We start from the raw sequence: 14,050 nt of genomic DNA, 5'->3' as shown, positions 1-14,050 counted from the left end.
ATTTGTGTGGATAGATAATGCAAAGGAGAAGTTGTTAGCCCACACAGTCTCTATATGTACAAGCAGGCGCGTGCAGGGTCTCTCGTTTCGAAGAGGCGGGCGCATGTTTGGTGGGCTTGAAAGCGACGTGTCTCATCACTGGTGAAAGCAGTCACAAGGCTTGATCAAGGATCGATCCATCCGGGCGTTGGCGTACTAGCTCTGCAAATTTGCGTTCAACGTCGTGGAACGCGATGGCTCCTTTAGACTGCGAAGTGCAGGTCAACTGATGCTTAGTGGTCTGGTCTTCTCGCTGATGGACATCGGATCCGGCGAAAGTATTATCCGCAATCCATCCAAGCTCCGATGTTGCGTCTAAGATATCCCTTTCACACCGACGCGGAAGCATTTTGAAACAATGGCCAATGAAGATTTGCCAGTCTACTCGGCTCGCGACCTTTCCCCACGTTATGAAGCATTCTCTGAAGAAGATGATGAGAATGGCGATCCAATCTTCTTATACTCGTCTTTTGGCTACATCACCGATGACGATGTAGCTTACTTTGGCCAGTCAAAACTTCGAAAGCGCGAATTAGACCAGAAAAGCATCAGAGAGAGTTTGCAGCACCTCCCAGATGAGGATGTGTACCCCAAGGCTCCCTCAAGCATCACTGCATTTTCAACTCCGATCGACGAGAAGTTCTTTATCAAAAGGCCAAAACTACACCTAGACTTTATAGGTACCCGTCTGCTACCGAAACTCATGTTACATGAGGCTGAGACGATGGAGTTGCTTCTGCGTAACCCACATCCGCATATCGTCAAGTATCATGGCTGCTTGGTCAATCGTGGTTGTATCGTCGGCCTTGTTTTAGATCGCCACCCGATCACGCTTCAGCATCGATTAGAGGAGGATGCAGAAAACTTTGGGGTTGAAAACTGCATGCACAAGTTGAGGTCTGCAGTTTCCCACCTTCATTCACTTGGACGAGCGCACAATGATCTTACGCCAATGAACATTATGCTTGACGATGACGATAACCCCGTTATCATTGACTTTGGTTCATGCCAACCATTTGGAACATCACTTATTACAGCAGGGACGCCGGGGTGGATTGACGAAGACTTCACAGTTTCCGCTCATGAGCATGATCTAATTGCACTGGAAAAGATACAAGTATGGCTTCAAAAGCTAACGAGAGCTACAAGAAATCCAGAGACGGAACAGGGGACCTGCGAGTCTAGTTTGCCCATTTCCACATGAATCTCTTCGGCTATCGCGTGTATCGTTTGCCTAAGACGAGGCAGCTGCAGGGGGACTCGTTGGTGGGATGTAACTATCCGAATATTTACAATTTGTGCGTTGACAATCTTTCTTCTCTCTGAGTCTCTGTATGCGAGTTCCACCTGGGGCTCTAGTATCAGATGTAACTTTGATAGTCGTGTGGAATTCGCACCTTGAGTTTTGTCAGATACCATACAGAATCAGCCTCTAATTAGTAATATACTTGCATGCTGATATGGATACGCATGTACAGGATAAGGGTGAGACTTGAGACGTTTCGTCGCCGCGATGGTCTTGAATAGGAGAGTGAAAGAAGGTAAGTTGCTACCCCGCCCCGCAACCCTAGCTCAACACTTATCAGTGTGGCACGTCCGAACCCAGCGACATACACGTGATAGCTGCCAAAGGCTCAGCCTGATGTTTTTCTGTGTAACAAAGTACTGTGTATGTTCCTTGAGCATCTCGAGATGTGTCAGCGGGGCTGGTCGCTTATTTCGATTGGATGTCTCTCAATTAGGGTACGCACTGGCCGGCGACCCTGTATAAGATGTGCGCCATCATAGCCTCATGGCGAATCTTAACTTCGCCTGAATCAAAGTTGCCTTCTTAGAATTCATCATTCAAAAACCATGCGGGAAAGTGCCAGTAGAAATATAGTTTTCGTATTGATATACTTGTAACCAAAGTAAGTAGCAGGAAACTCAAGACATGTCCTGACATTTACATTGCTTAAATGTGTTCCTTCATGTCATTTCGCCATAGTTGGACTTGCGTTAGACATCGTGCTCATTCAGCCGCAGTATGCTTAACTTGACAGTTGGTACGAGCTCGTTTTTTCATTCCGGATTTATGCTCCATGGGATATCTGGAGTTCAGACCACGCCGAGGGAGGACGACGCACGAGCTGATCTTTAGACACGGCGTCGGCAGTATCAAAGCCGTGTGTCGTAGGGATCTAGGATTCTAACAGTAGTTTTTTTGACGGATACTGAATAATGGTAGTGCAATCCATTAGTTTTGATAATACAATTGCAGCAAGCATGCGGGAAATGTATAAGCATTGGTGTCTTCCTCTCCGCGCCAGTACCGTACCGGTACCGGTACCTACCGGTACGGTACATGCCAACATCTATTGTGACCAGCTCAGCTACGACATATTCCCCTTCTCCTCCCCAACCACCAACCAACACCATTTCCCCAGCTACAATTCAACTGCATATGCACAACCAGCATCACTTCCCCCTTGTCAGTGAACACACCTACCAGCCCCTCCCCTGCTTACGAGGGACCCGTTCTCGCGTTTCGGTTAAGCAACAACTTACGGGAATGGGCAATGTTTTTACGCCATTAATTTTCCCGGTTGCGACGACGTGCTTACGATATAGTATGGCTGCTTCGTGCATAGTACTGTGGAGACCTGTGAACGCCGTTTTAATCCCGAGAGGCGGCGTGGGGTCGGTATGTGTGCGGCATTTGCATGAGGGGAAAGGGGGCCGGCGTTGTCGTAAGGAATCAGGAGTTTCCTCCTCTTTTTTCTTTGAAGAAGCGTTTCTTTGAAAAGCGTGCGATTTGGAGGTCGCTGTCTTTGTAGTGTTAAGTGGAGTCGAGATGGTTTCTTTGTGACTTGTTGTGGACGGACGCCACTACGGTACAATGCACAATGTTAGTGTGCCATTGTCAGCCCCGCTCAACACTGCGCAGCAGCTTTAAGAAAAATACTTTCGATTCTGTCGCGTTGTGGTAATTCTGTTCACAATGCTGCAATCGATATATCCAGCTGCCGCTGCGTCCATATCCTCAATCCATCAGTCTAACAACACCACTTAATCCGTTCTCTAGCACATCGCGACCTCAATTCCCAACACCAACATCAAAATCCCAACTCATAAGCCATGTCCCAAAAGAACTCAACTGCAATCCACATCGATTCCCCCCTTCTTCCAACATCTTCCTCAACCCTCCCCCCAAAATCCTCTTGCATCGCCGAAACCACTCCATTACAACCACGCTTCCCCACCTTCCTAGACAGCCCATCACCACCCCCATCCCCAGAAACTCCCTCCCAGACATATCCCCCAACATTCCTCCTCAGCCCCTCCCTCCTCTCCGAATCAAGCGACTCACCACTCCTCTCTAAACACACTAGCAGCACACCCACCACACCCTCAGACTTCGGCGGCGCATACCCCACCCCACGCACCAATCTTCTTTCCCTATACAGCCCCAGCACAGCGCTTCCTCGACTGTCATGGTACTCGAGCTTTTCCACTGCTTCGACGTGTATCGAGACGAACGCAGCGTACACAACGCAGCAGCTCAACGAGATTCTGCCCGATGATATGGATTTTTATTCTGAAGATATCGAAGGCTATGGTTTGGGTTATGAACCTAATGCTATGAGTGATGCGGCATGGATGGAGCCGAGGGGGCTGGGGTTGGAGTTGCCATTTATTGCTGAGCGGGATTTTGCTTACTATCCGAATCTGAGAGCGCGGAGTACGGAGATGGCGGTACAGGCGGAGGTCTTTGGGGATGTGGAGGACAATGATGTGCCAGTGAAGGAGAAGAAGGGTGGGGTTAGGGGTGTGGTGGGTAGGTTAGTGAGGAAAGGGCTTAGGAAAATCAGGGTGGGAAAATTTACATAGCATTTATGATGACCAGAAATTTATCTGGGATCTGGTATAGGTTTATTTCTGTATTGTTAGATTTCAATAGGAATATGGCAACAGTTTATATAGAGTCTAGTTGGGAAACATAAATGTATTCATGGCTTCTAGTGAGTGCCACAGTAGGTCACGCAAGATGTACGGGAGATTGAATGGCAGTCCTATGTATCTGCATTATCTCGGGACGCTCTCAACATACTCGTACTCGTCTTCGGAATCTTCGCCTTCCAAGTGCTCATATCCTGACTTATAGTGCTGGTTTTCTACCGTGACGAGATTGTCCAAACACCAGAACTTAGCACACAATGTTGCCGCCCTGTTGCATATGGGGCATTTTGTCATTTCTATCGAGCGGTAGCGATTCGAGTGGCAGTCTAGCCAACCATATATTTTTTCAGACATTGCGCGACAGGCGCGTTAATAAGTGGTGAAGTCGGTGTTTGACAGTACCGGGCTGGATAGCGCTGCGTGTAATGTATGTGTGAACTTTTTGATTGAATGGATCTACGTCTGCTTGAACTTGCCTGTCAGTGGCGAATTGCTGATGTTGATGATCGGTGAATGATGGGTGTGTACTGATCTAGAAATCTTTACATACGTGATAAGCTCTGCTTTTACATGCTCTGCATTATGACTACTTCGTTGCGTGAGTCGTTGTTCTAGTATGTGACTATTGCGCATAAGAGTCACAAGCGCTCATTGACACATCTTCTTCTGAAATTATATCCATACTTAATGTCATAGCTATCCTTGTGGGATTTTGACTATGACTACGACAATCATGACATGAGGTGGCGATTCTGGTGAAGAGCATGTGAATACTGAAAGGCGTTGTACAACGTTAATACAGATCGCAACACGGGTCATATGATACATGGCGTGCCTCGGGCTGTTATTCCGCTATTTTGTTTCAATGATGAAGTTTGGCGCTAAATGTGTACAAGTGATGATCAAGTGATACCACTGCTCTAACTTTACTTTATCGTTAATCATTACGATCCTTGATACATTTCCGGTCAAATATGTTACATATAAGAATCAACTCAAGCCATTTACAGTTTCAAGTCTTTTCTATTGACTGGCCAAGGAGTGTGTCAACTATTCAATTCCCTCGTCCACTACCTGTCCCCGACCTACACCGTCCAAATATCATATCATAGACATTTAGTCCACCACGCCCAACATTACCCTAATATTTCCTCTCTACCATCCACGCCAAAGATCTGCTAGACCAGCGGTCGAGTCTGATGCAGCAATAGGTTCAACATATGGGACATGATCCGAATTTAGAATATCACCCTCAGGATGTTTGATCCACACAGTAGCGCACTCTTTCCGACTCCTTTTACATGTTCTGCATGTCATTGTCTCGATCAAGTATACTTCCCTGTGGCTATCCTTCCAGGCCCATATACCCGGATTCGTCTTTGTAGTGTTGCAAGATGTGGATATGTTTGCTGTCAGATTTCCAGTTTGAAGTAGGCTCTTGTTCTTTGTTTCGGTCGCTACAGAATGCATTAGTTTAAGTGAACAGCTTTGTGGCTATTAATGTCTCGCTCACTTGGTTTGCTGGGATCGGGGGATGGACTCCTTGTTTTTATAGAAACCTGGCGCAAGTTGTAGACAGTGGCTGCAATTTATCCATGTGTCATCTGTGAGTCGACATGGCATGTGAGGGACCGCAATAGTGTGACTGTATCATCATACCTGAATGCTGACTCTACTGTGAACAATTCATTTAGATAACAGCCATTCCAGGGTGGCGCATATGAATGTGAAATACTCCCAGAGCTGGGAATTTAGAGATGTTGCTTATCTCTTTGCATCCTTTTCCGGTGTAACAATGCTTGCTACTTGCAGATCTGTCTCATTAAAATAACGTGCGTATACAGTAAAAGGGTAAAACCCAAACTCCAGCTTGCCTACCCAGACATCATGATTCCCCACGCTATAAACAAGGTAAAAGCAAATGAACTAAACAACCAGATCCACAGCCCTCTTAGCCTCTTCAAAAACACCCGCCACCGCCTTCTCCGCCTCCCGTTTCGCATTACGCGCCCTGATGATAGCCTGAGCTGCACGAATCTGCGCCGTCAGAAACTGAACACCCTCACCGACACGAGAGCCATAGGTCAAATGGGCTGGCAAAACGGCCAAGGTACCCCTGCACACCGCATCGCCAACCTGGCAGATGATCTTGACTTTGTTTGCCGGGAAGTTTGGGATCTGGTTTCTATCTTGCTGCTTCTGGGTGTCTCCGTAGAGGATCACGCCGGCGATTTGCTCCTTTACAGCTGCGGGGAGTTCTTCAATGGCGCGGTGGTTGACGGCCGCGCCTTGACTGTAACCGCCGGTGACAATGACAGAGTTTGGGCATTTCGAGGCCATGGCGGTAAGGGTGTCTTTCATGAGATTCTTCGACCTGGCGTCGGTGCCACCAGGTAGACCATTGGTGCCAATGGACGCCGCGTAGTCGATGCCTTCGGTGGCAACTTTGGTGGCGCCGAATGCTTGCTTTAATCCGTTTGAAGTGGGAAGACCAACAGTCATACCCTGGTACTGTCAGGTACACCTCGAGTTTGTCTGTCTGATATGGCTTACCATGTTGCCTAACTCAGTTGACCCACGTGCCCATGCAAATAGGATTTCTCGACATCCGCCCTGGCTGAACTCTTTCAAAATGGTTCCACCACCACCATATTGGCGAACTTCGAGGGGACTGGCAGTTGCGAGAGTAGCAAGAGCGGCAATAAGGAGGGATTTGGTGTACATTGTGATGTTGGCTGTGATGGTCTTTCAATGATTGCGGTAGCGTGGAGTGGGTATGGAACGAATGGCTACAAATGGGACACAAAAATGAGATGCCGGCCCCTATGAGTGGACTGTAATGAGTGATAAAGAGAGCCGTGAATTGCTGTTGCTGGTACCGACAGTGTAGAGCCGAGACACTGGATACTTATAGCCTTAAAAGCAACTCCTCCCCATGTGAGGCCAAGCCCTTTCGACACATGGCCTACTATTGGAAACAAACAGCATTACTAGAGGCTTTCCAAGGTATCCAACCATAACACGCAGTCGAGAAGATAATCGAGCTGTCTCTGGCCTCAAACAAAGAACCGAGAGACGACTCAAGCCACTTCGCACCCAGTTGGGCATACTCTCATTGATTCTCGTACCTGGAGATGCCGTTGCCACTATTGTGAACAGATGGTCCAGGTTATGTAGATAAGCGTGAAATCCATCCCTGTAATCGACTGCCGATTGACTCGGGACGGAGGCACGTCCACTTGTGGTATAGGATTCTCTCAGATCTTCCCTCCTATACCTTGACTCAGTACACAGTTGCACCTATCAGCCCTGACAGGGATCTACGGACTTCCATGTAACGGATCATTCGTTCTTCCAAGATGGTGGCGCACGTCGAAACAGACGACAGTCTAGCGTGGGGATCTACCAAAAACTATTGCTGGCACCACCTATTGGGCCTCGGTACAGTGAATGGCGCAGGTATTTGTGTTGGAAGTTGAAAAATCCCCGAGGATGTCGCTGTCACTTGGAAACATGAACAGAATCAGTATGCAGAAAGATATGGCTTAAAGAAACTGAGCGAGTCAGGACATGAACTCCCTAGCGATGCTTTTTCTCTTGCTCCGATGAATGGAACTCGACATATTTGTTCGACTGTATACCAATAGCCCTACTCCCGTCTGACAGAATATGCTAGCTCTCTTTCTGTGGGAATCACGAAGAGCACACTATTGTTCTTCTAGTAATCATCGTGTGTTGGTCGCCGTGTGAGGTGGAGTTCCGATCACTTGACGCCGTAGGTAGTTTCAGAATGAGCCATTGCCGCAAGAAGCAATACCTTGTCCATGCGGTAACGAAATACGGACATGGAAGGTTGATCAATCTTTTCTTCGATCGGTAGTTTGACAGCTTACTTGGCATAATGTGGGAGGTATTCCAGGAATACGATGAGCCTCGCTTGAATACCTAGTAACGTACTACCGGTACGGTACCACTTATTCTGCAGTGAAACTGGAAACAAATCAATAGTCAAAGAAACACAGGGGGTGTACATAGTCAGAAGACAGAGCAATGTAAAGAACGACAACCTGGCTCTACTCTACACAGGGGACAACATGAACATGGCCAAAGCGGCGCCAACCCCTCCGCAACTGCCGTCACACGCGGCGCACGTGGTACCGGTCCGGTAGCCGCCGAACATACCGTACATCCCCCCAGCCCAAATCCCCTCCAAGATCTCCTAACACGAATAACATCAATCCACTTCATCACCAAGTCGCAAGCGCAGAAATGTCCCCCACCACATTGGCTCCCTCCCCTTCGCCCAATCACCCATGTCGACCAAGATGCGCTTCCCGTCGGAAAGCCGCAAGCAATTCCCCCTCACGACTCATGATAGCGGCTTAACCCGCATGCCGAACCTCCACTGTACAAACAAGCAGACATGGGCTTAAAAAAACACTGCGACTTTGAAACATATCAGATTCCCCGCACTCGTCTGCCTACTGTAGAATTTGCAAACTCAATCCCCAGCATCTCAAGATCTCGAAAACCCCGATCCCAACCGCCTCCCCCAACTCCCCAACGTCCTCCAACATGACCGACCCAGCCCCTGACCCTATCACTAGCGCAAAAGCCCAAGAAGCAACCCAGCAATTCGCCATTCGCCCCGCGACCCGGGACGACATTCCCGCGCTGCAACAAATGATTGCGGAATCGCTGCGGGCGCTGGGGAAAGGGTACTATACGGAAGCGGAACTCGATGGCTCGATTGGCTCTCTCTTTGGACCGGACTCGGTGTTGATTGGCGATGGGTACGTTTGACAATTGGTGTTTTTTTCTTTGGGGGTGTTGGGGGGGGGTGGATTCGGTGGATGCATATATGTATGTATACATGTATACATATTCAATTCCCCCACCCCCCTTAAAAAAACCCCCCAATATCCCATCCCATCTCCAACAAACTAACCCGTACCCCCCACCCAACAGAACATACTACATCCTCCACCCCCTCTCCACCCCCTCAACAATCTGCTGCTCAGGCGGCTGGTCCTACCGACACACCCTCTACGGCGCCGACACAGCGCCCCCACCACTCCGCCTCCCCGCCCTACGCAACCCCTCCACCGACCGCGCCAGCATCCGAGCCATCTTCACGCATCCAGCGTGGGCGCGGCGCGGCCTGGGCACGATGATGCTGCGGTATTGTGAGGCGCGGGCGCGGGAGGGGGTCAGCGGCGTGGTGGATGGGTTTAGGCGGCTGGAGATGGGGGCGACGTTGAGTGGGGTGGGGTTGTATGAGAGGTGTGGGTATAGGGCGAGTGGGAGGGAGGATGTGGTGAGGTGTGGGAATGGGGAGGGGGTGAGGATTAGGCATATGGTTAAGGATTTGGAGGAGTAGCGGGTCGTGGGGGTGGGGGGATGAGATTGTGAGGATGGCGGGAATTATGAACGTGGTTCTTAACTCTTGATTTTGGTCATGTCTATCTAGCCAGTCACGATGTTAGGAAAACGCAAAGATCGTTCGCCCTCGATATAGGGGGGTATGCATAGTCTCTCACTTCGGCCCACTCCAACCCCCTCTCCCTCGTCCTCCAAACCCTCCTCTCCCACCCCGTCCAGCACCCCCACCCGCCCGCGGACTCTTCGGCTTTTCCACTCTCCCACTAGCACCCCTCCCACCTCTAAACCCACCGCCTCTCCCACCAGCAATATTGCCCCCCCTCGTTCTCTCCTGCCCAAGTCCCTTGCGCTGACTCTGCGCTCCCCCTCCGTGTCCACTCTTCGCCTTGCGAATGTCCTGCCATCCGGCTTCGGCCCCATCATCTTCCATATCCATTTCCTCGTCGTCCTTTGTCTTTTTGTTGCTGAACTTGAGTTTGCCCTTTTGGCCACGCTGGGCGGCGTCGCGGCCACGGATGGCGTCGACGTAGGCGTTGATACCGGCTTCGAGGGAGGTGGCGTTGTCGTCAATGTCCATGAGGACGTCTTCGTCGTCGGCTGCCTTGGTCTTCTTAATCTTGACCGCGCCAGTTTCGTCGTCCGAGTCGCCGAGGACGAGTTTGCCGTCTTCATTGGTGCGTGCCTTCATCTTGGTCGGTGCCTTGCGTTGGCGGAGGGGTTTGGTGGAGGATATGTTTCCAAGGGCGCGCTTGGAGAGCAGATCGAGCGGTTCATCCTCGTCTTCAATGATATATGTTTTCCCGCTCTTCGCACCACCCCGTTGCTGTTTCGTCTGACTCTTGATAAACTCTTCCTCTGAATCGCCAGCCTCACTCTCCTCGCTCTCGCTACCATAGACGGCTTGATCGTATTCACTCTCAAATTTGCCCTTTGGCTTTTCTGCAGCAGGCGTCTCGCCGTCTTCCTCGGCCTGTTGCTTCTTCTTCTTGCGCTGCTCGCGTGTTTTGCGGATATTGGCAATGAGTTTGCGATCTTCAGCGGGGCAGGCGCGTTCAACGGCTTCAACACCAAATTTGCGCACCATGCGCTCAACAATGTGCTTGACTTTGGCTTTGAAGTGCGCCTTGTGCTCGTGACTCCAAACCATGAGGTTGGTGAGAAGGGTGTTCAGGCGAGGGCGGATAAGAGATTCAGGAAGAGAGATGACTTCAACCTTGACGAAGCCCAGCACACTCTGCACGATCTCTCGATTGGGGTTTTGGAGGAATATGTCCATGAGATCGCAGAGATTGGCAATGGTCTCGGGGGAGATGCGTGTGTGGAACTGGAAGAGGATACGAGTTACGGCGGTGATGGAGGCGGAAATCATGTGGGGTGTTGATGCGGCGAGACCGGCTGACACCATGGTGAAGTACTCCTCAAGAGAAGCCTCTACCGTTGGCGCATCTGCAGGCATGTTGGGAACCTTGGTCTGGACCACTTGACCACCTTCTGCCATCTTCTCACCCATGGCAACAAGAAGGTTGTATGCAGCCTCTCGCGCTTTCTCATTCGTCTCTTTTGCCGAGATGACAACTTCGGAAAGAACAGAGGGAATGAAGTGCAAGTCGTCTTTTGGTAAGAACTCGATAACCTGCAGGATTGCATTCAAACGATCTCTCCGGGCAGGAGCCGAGGCTTTTTCCGCACTGTTCAGGAGCAGTATCTGCAGCTCGCCGTTGCGGTCTTTTAGAGCTGATTTGCCCATTTCAGACTCCGCAAGTCGAGGAATGAGCTTGTATGCCTTCTTCTGCAACTGTGGGTCATTATCCTTGTTGATCATGATCTCAGCCATGCGGAAGAGCGAGCGGTAGCTGTCTCGGGGGAGGTAAAGAGCAATCGTAATGATCAGGTCCATGAGTGTGTGACTCATCGGTGGCATCTTGGTTTGATCTTTGCCCATCTTTTGCTTGTCTGCTTGCCTCTGCGAACCAGTCTCCGGGAGCGATGCTTCAAGATTCGCTGCGACGCGCTCGAACGTCTCCATGAGTTCCTAATGATATTAGACGCGCGCAATTGATACTTTCAATAACAACTCACTTTCTCAGGGACAATACTTAAGTAAGCGTTGATAGTTCGAAGAATAGTACCTCGATACTGAGGAAGCGTCTGGCTGTACACATTGAACAGGACTGCAAGCATGTTGCTCGCGAACCCAGCCAAATGTTCTAGGTTCTGCTTCGCTCCAGCCTTGGAAATGCGAGCTTGCGCAAGGAGATCATCGTCCGATTCCAGCTCAATGATAGCTTTGTTGCTGTCCACTAGATTTTGGAGAGCGCGGCAGATATCTGTTCGAAGTTCGGCCTGTCCATATAACAAGTTGGCGATTTGCTCACAGAACCCCTGGTCGAGAGCTTCGATCAAGTCGAGCGGCAAGTCGCAGTACCCAGGAAGGATCGACCAAATTTGCTGCACGACAGTCTCAAACACCTTCACTTCCATAGTCTTCTCCCGCTCGCCATGATCGATGACTCTTTGATACAATTCCTCACTGAGTGGTACCATTACAGTCTTGAAGTGTGCCAATTTGGTGTTGTGTACGGAATCGCGAAGCAATGGTAGCATCCATACTCGTCCAGTCTGTCCAGGTGGCGGCCGTGGAAGATTCAACGGCAGAATTTCCAAGACGACATCCGGACCCATTGCACTGATAGCTCTTGAGATGACAGCATCAGCCTCCTTCTTGCCTGCAAAGCTCTCGTTGCTTCGAAGCTCGCCCACTGTCCTCAACACGGACCGGAGAAGCGGATCTGAACGCCATCTGAGCGTCTCAAACATAGCAGACAGCATGCTGAAGACCTCCATCCACGCAGCCTGATATTTGACGCTCAACAAGTCTTGTGCAATCTTTGCCACCTTCTCCAGAATCTTTTCATCATACACTGAGGGCTCGAGAATGACGCTGTCGGGTATCAGGTTTGCAAGGAAAGAAATGAGGCATTCAGAAGCGGAGATGCGGATGTTGTGCGAGGACGATGTCAAAAAGCCGGACATCACGGTGAAGAGCTCTGGCAGCTTCACAAAGGAATCTTCGGGCTCTATTTGGGCAGAGACTTCGTAACCTCGCGAAATGACAGCAATCCAGGGAGGAAGTAGTTGTGAATCATTTTTCGAGGGCTGAAGCTCCGAGATGACCTCGAGCAGACGGGGCAGCTTCGCAGACGCAAGTTCATCAGCCATACCGGCAAAGATGACCTCGAAAATCTCAAAGGCAGCCATGGTCAGGAATTCATTGGTCGACTTTGAGATGTTCAGTAATAGCTCGCAGAGCACATCAATCTTCCTGCTTGGCCAACCACCAGATGATGTTGCAATCGTCTTGATGAGTTGCAGTGCATGTATCAGATCTGGATCTTTGTTCTGCGCATCCTTGTTGCCCTTCTTCTTCGACTTGGCCACTGCCTGGGCAATCTCGTGCAGCATTTTCAGCGCAGTCTCGGCGCACATGTCTGCTGCAGGGTGGTCCAACGCAGGGCTTGGTGGTGGATTCGCCAGCACCTTTGCAAGCGCCTCTTGCGCCCTCTTCCTCACCTTTGGCCTGTGATCGACCGATATCTGGAGCAGTCCGGCCACAGCCCTCCGCGGGCTAATCTCCGTCTGTGGCAGCTCCCAAGCGCGCGCATCCTGCACCACCAACAGCGACTCTAGACATCCAATCGATGACCGTAGCAGCGGCGCATCGGCTTCGCTGTGTGTGAGGGCAGGGGCAAGCGTAGTGAGGATGTCGGTAAACTTGGATCGCAGCAGCGGGGCGGGGACGTGGGGGGTGACGAGGTCGAGAAGATAGATAGTAGATGTCGCCGTGTCCTTATTTGCGATGCCCTGCGCAGAGATCTGGCGGGGGAGGAGTGACAGCAGCGCAGCGAAGTATGCTGTCGGCGTCACTTCTGACTTTTGCTGGCGGAGGGTGTCTTCAATGGCCGAGAGCAGCACATGAGTCTAGCAAAGTAAGTATAGTGGCAGTCGCGAACAAGAAAAACGTATGCCAGTACCTGTTGCTGGCCCTGCAGCTTCGGGTTGTCCCGAATCTTGGTCAGTCTCTCCTCAAGCGACATGTTGGTGTTGGGGGTGAAAGGCGAGTGGTAGCACTCTGTTTCGTCGTCGCATTCAATTTCGGCCTCGAACTTTTTTGGCCGCCTTATCGATAGCGACAACGCTTGGACCCATCCTCTCTCTCCCATCTCCCGAGTTCTCCACTCCCATCCCATCTGACAAACATCGCGGGACCACATGTTTTTGCTTTTTGTGCATGTACCGTAAGTTACACCATAATCTGGGGTATATGACTGAGTATATAACACTATCTACATTGACCAAGTATCCATCTGAATTAAATGTGCCAATGATAGAAAAAAGGTAGCCTGGGTATAAACAACAAAACCAAAGAACATGTCAACTATGATACACCCACACACGCACGCACACGTCGCACAGCCCAGCCAAAGCCGAACCCCCCAGCTCTCCATGCCTCAAGTATATGTGCAGCCGGCCAAATCCCCCAACCCCTTCTCTCCTTTCTAGTATCCAAAAAAAGTACCAAGGAAATCCCCCGAGTATGTTGTGTTGTACAGCATCAAAACTTGGAAATCAAAAGCATTATGCAGCACAACTATGCCGCGCTGAGAAAAAGGACATGTGCAAGGAAATAACC

General features: G+C 50.3%; 6 protein-coding genes across 6 annotated transcripts; 3 read left to right on the top strand and 3 right to left on the bottom strand.

Annotated features, from left to right (window-relative positions):
• Nucleotides 1-397: 397 nt before the first annotated feature.
• On the top strand, nucleotides 398-1,243 carry IAQ61_009184 (uncharacterized protein; the record flags this gene model as incomplete). The annotated part of the gene is made up of 1 exon (XM_003836807.1): nucleotides 398-1,243. One exon carries the CDS (start codon nucleotides 398-400, stop codon nucleotides 1,241-1,243), a length of 846 nt encoding a protein of 281 aa, XP_003836855.1.
• Nucleotides 1,244-2,111: 868 nt separating this feature from the next.
• On the bottom strand, nucleotides 2,112-2,814 carry IAQ61_009183 (uncharacterized protein; the record flags this gene model as incomplete). Its single annotated transcript, XM_003836806.2, has 2 exons — nucleotides 2,112-2,219; nucleotides 2,587-2,814. Coding segments are annotated over 2 exons (336 nt in total), but the record flags the coding sequence as incomplete, so codon positions are not given.
• A 342-nt stretch (nucleotides 2,815-3,156) lies between these two features.
• Nucleotides 3,157-3,909, top strand: IAQ61_009182 (uncharacterized protein; the record flags this gene model as incomplete). The annotated part of the gene is made up of 1 exon (XM_003836805.2): nucleotides 3,157-3,909. One exon carries the CDS (start codon nucleotides 3,157-3,159, stop codon nucleotides 3,907-3,909), a length of 753 nt encoding a protein of 250 aa, XP_003836853.2.
• Nucleotides 3,910-5,904: 1,995 nt separating this feature from the next.
• On the bottom strand, nucleotides 5,905-6,702 carry IAQ61_009181 (uncharacterized protein; the record flags this gene model as incomplete). Its single annotated transcript, XM_003836804.1, has 2 exons — nucleotides 5,905-6,483; nucleotides 6,532-6,702. The coding sequence occupies 2 exons, from the start codon at nucleotides 6,700-6,702 to the stop codon at nucleotides 5,905-5,907; spliced, it is 750 nt and encodes a 249-aa protein (XP_003836852.1).
• A 1,531-nt stretch (nucleotides 6,703-8,233) lies between these two features.
• On the top strand, nucleotides 8,234-8,769 carry IAQ61_009180 (uncharacterized protein; the record flags this gene model as incomplete). The annotated part of the gene is made up of 2 exons (XM_003836803.2): nucleotides 8,234-8,385; nucleotides 8,441-8,769. Coding segments are annotated over exons 1-2 (423 nt in total), but the record flags the coding sequence as incomplete, so codon positions are not given.
• Nucleotides 8,770-9,514: 745 nt separating this feature from the next.
• Nucleotides 9,515-13,454, bottom strand: IAQ61_009179 (uncharacterized protein; the record flags this gene model as incomplete). The annotated part of the gene is made up of 3 exons (XM_003836802.2): nucleotides 9,515-11,392; nucleotides 11,440-13,338; nucleotides 13,392-13,454. 3 exons carry the CDS (start codon nucleotides 13,452-13,454, stop codon nucleotides 9,515-9,517), a joined length of 3,840 nt encoding a protein of 1,279 aa, XP_003836850.2.
• Nucleotides 13,455-14,050: the final 596 nt, after the last annotated feature.

This window comes from Plenodomus lingam (genome assembly GCF_022343315.1).
Source record: "Plenodomus lingam strain CAN1 chromosome Unknown contig_5, whole genome shotgun sequence".
In the NCBI taxonomy this organism is placed as follows: Eukaryota; Fungi; Ascomycota; class Dothideomycetes; order Pleosporales; family Leptosphaeriaceae; genus Plenodomus; species Plenodomus lingam.
Note: the sequence above shows the minus strand (reverse complement) of the source record. Positions and strands in the feature narration are given on the sequence as shown.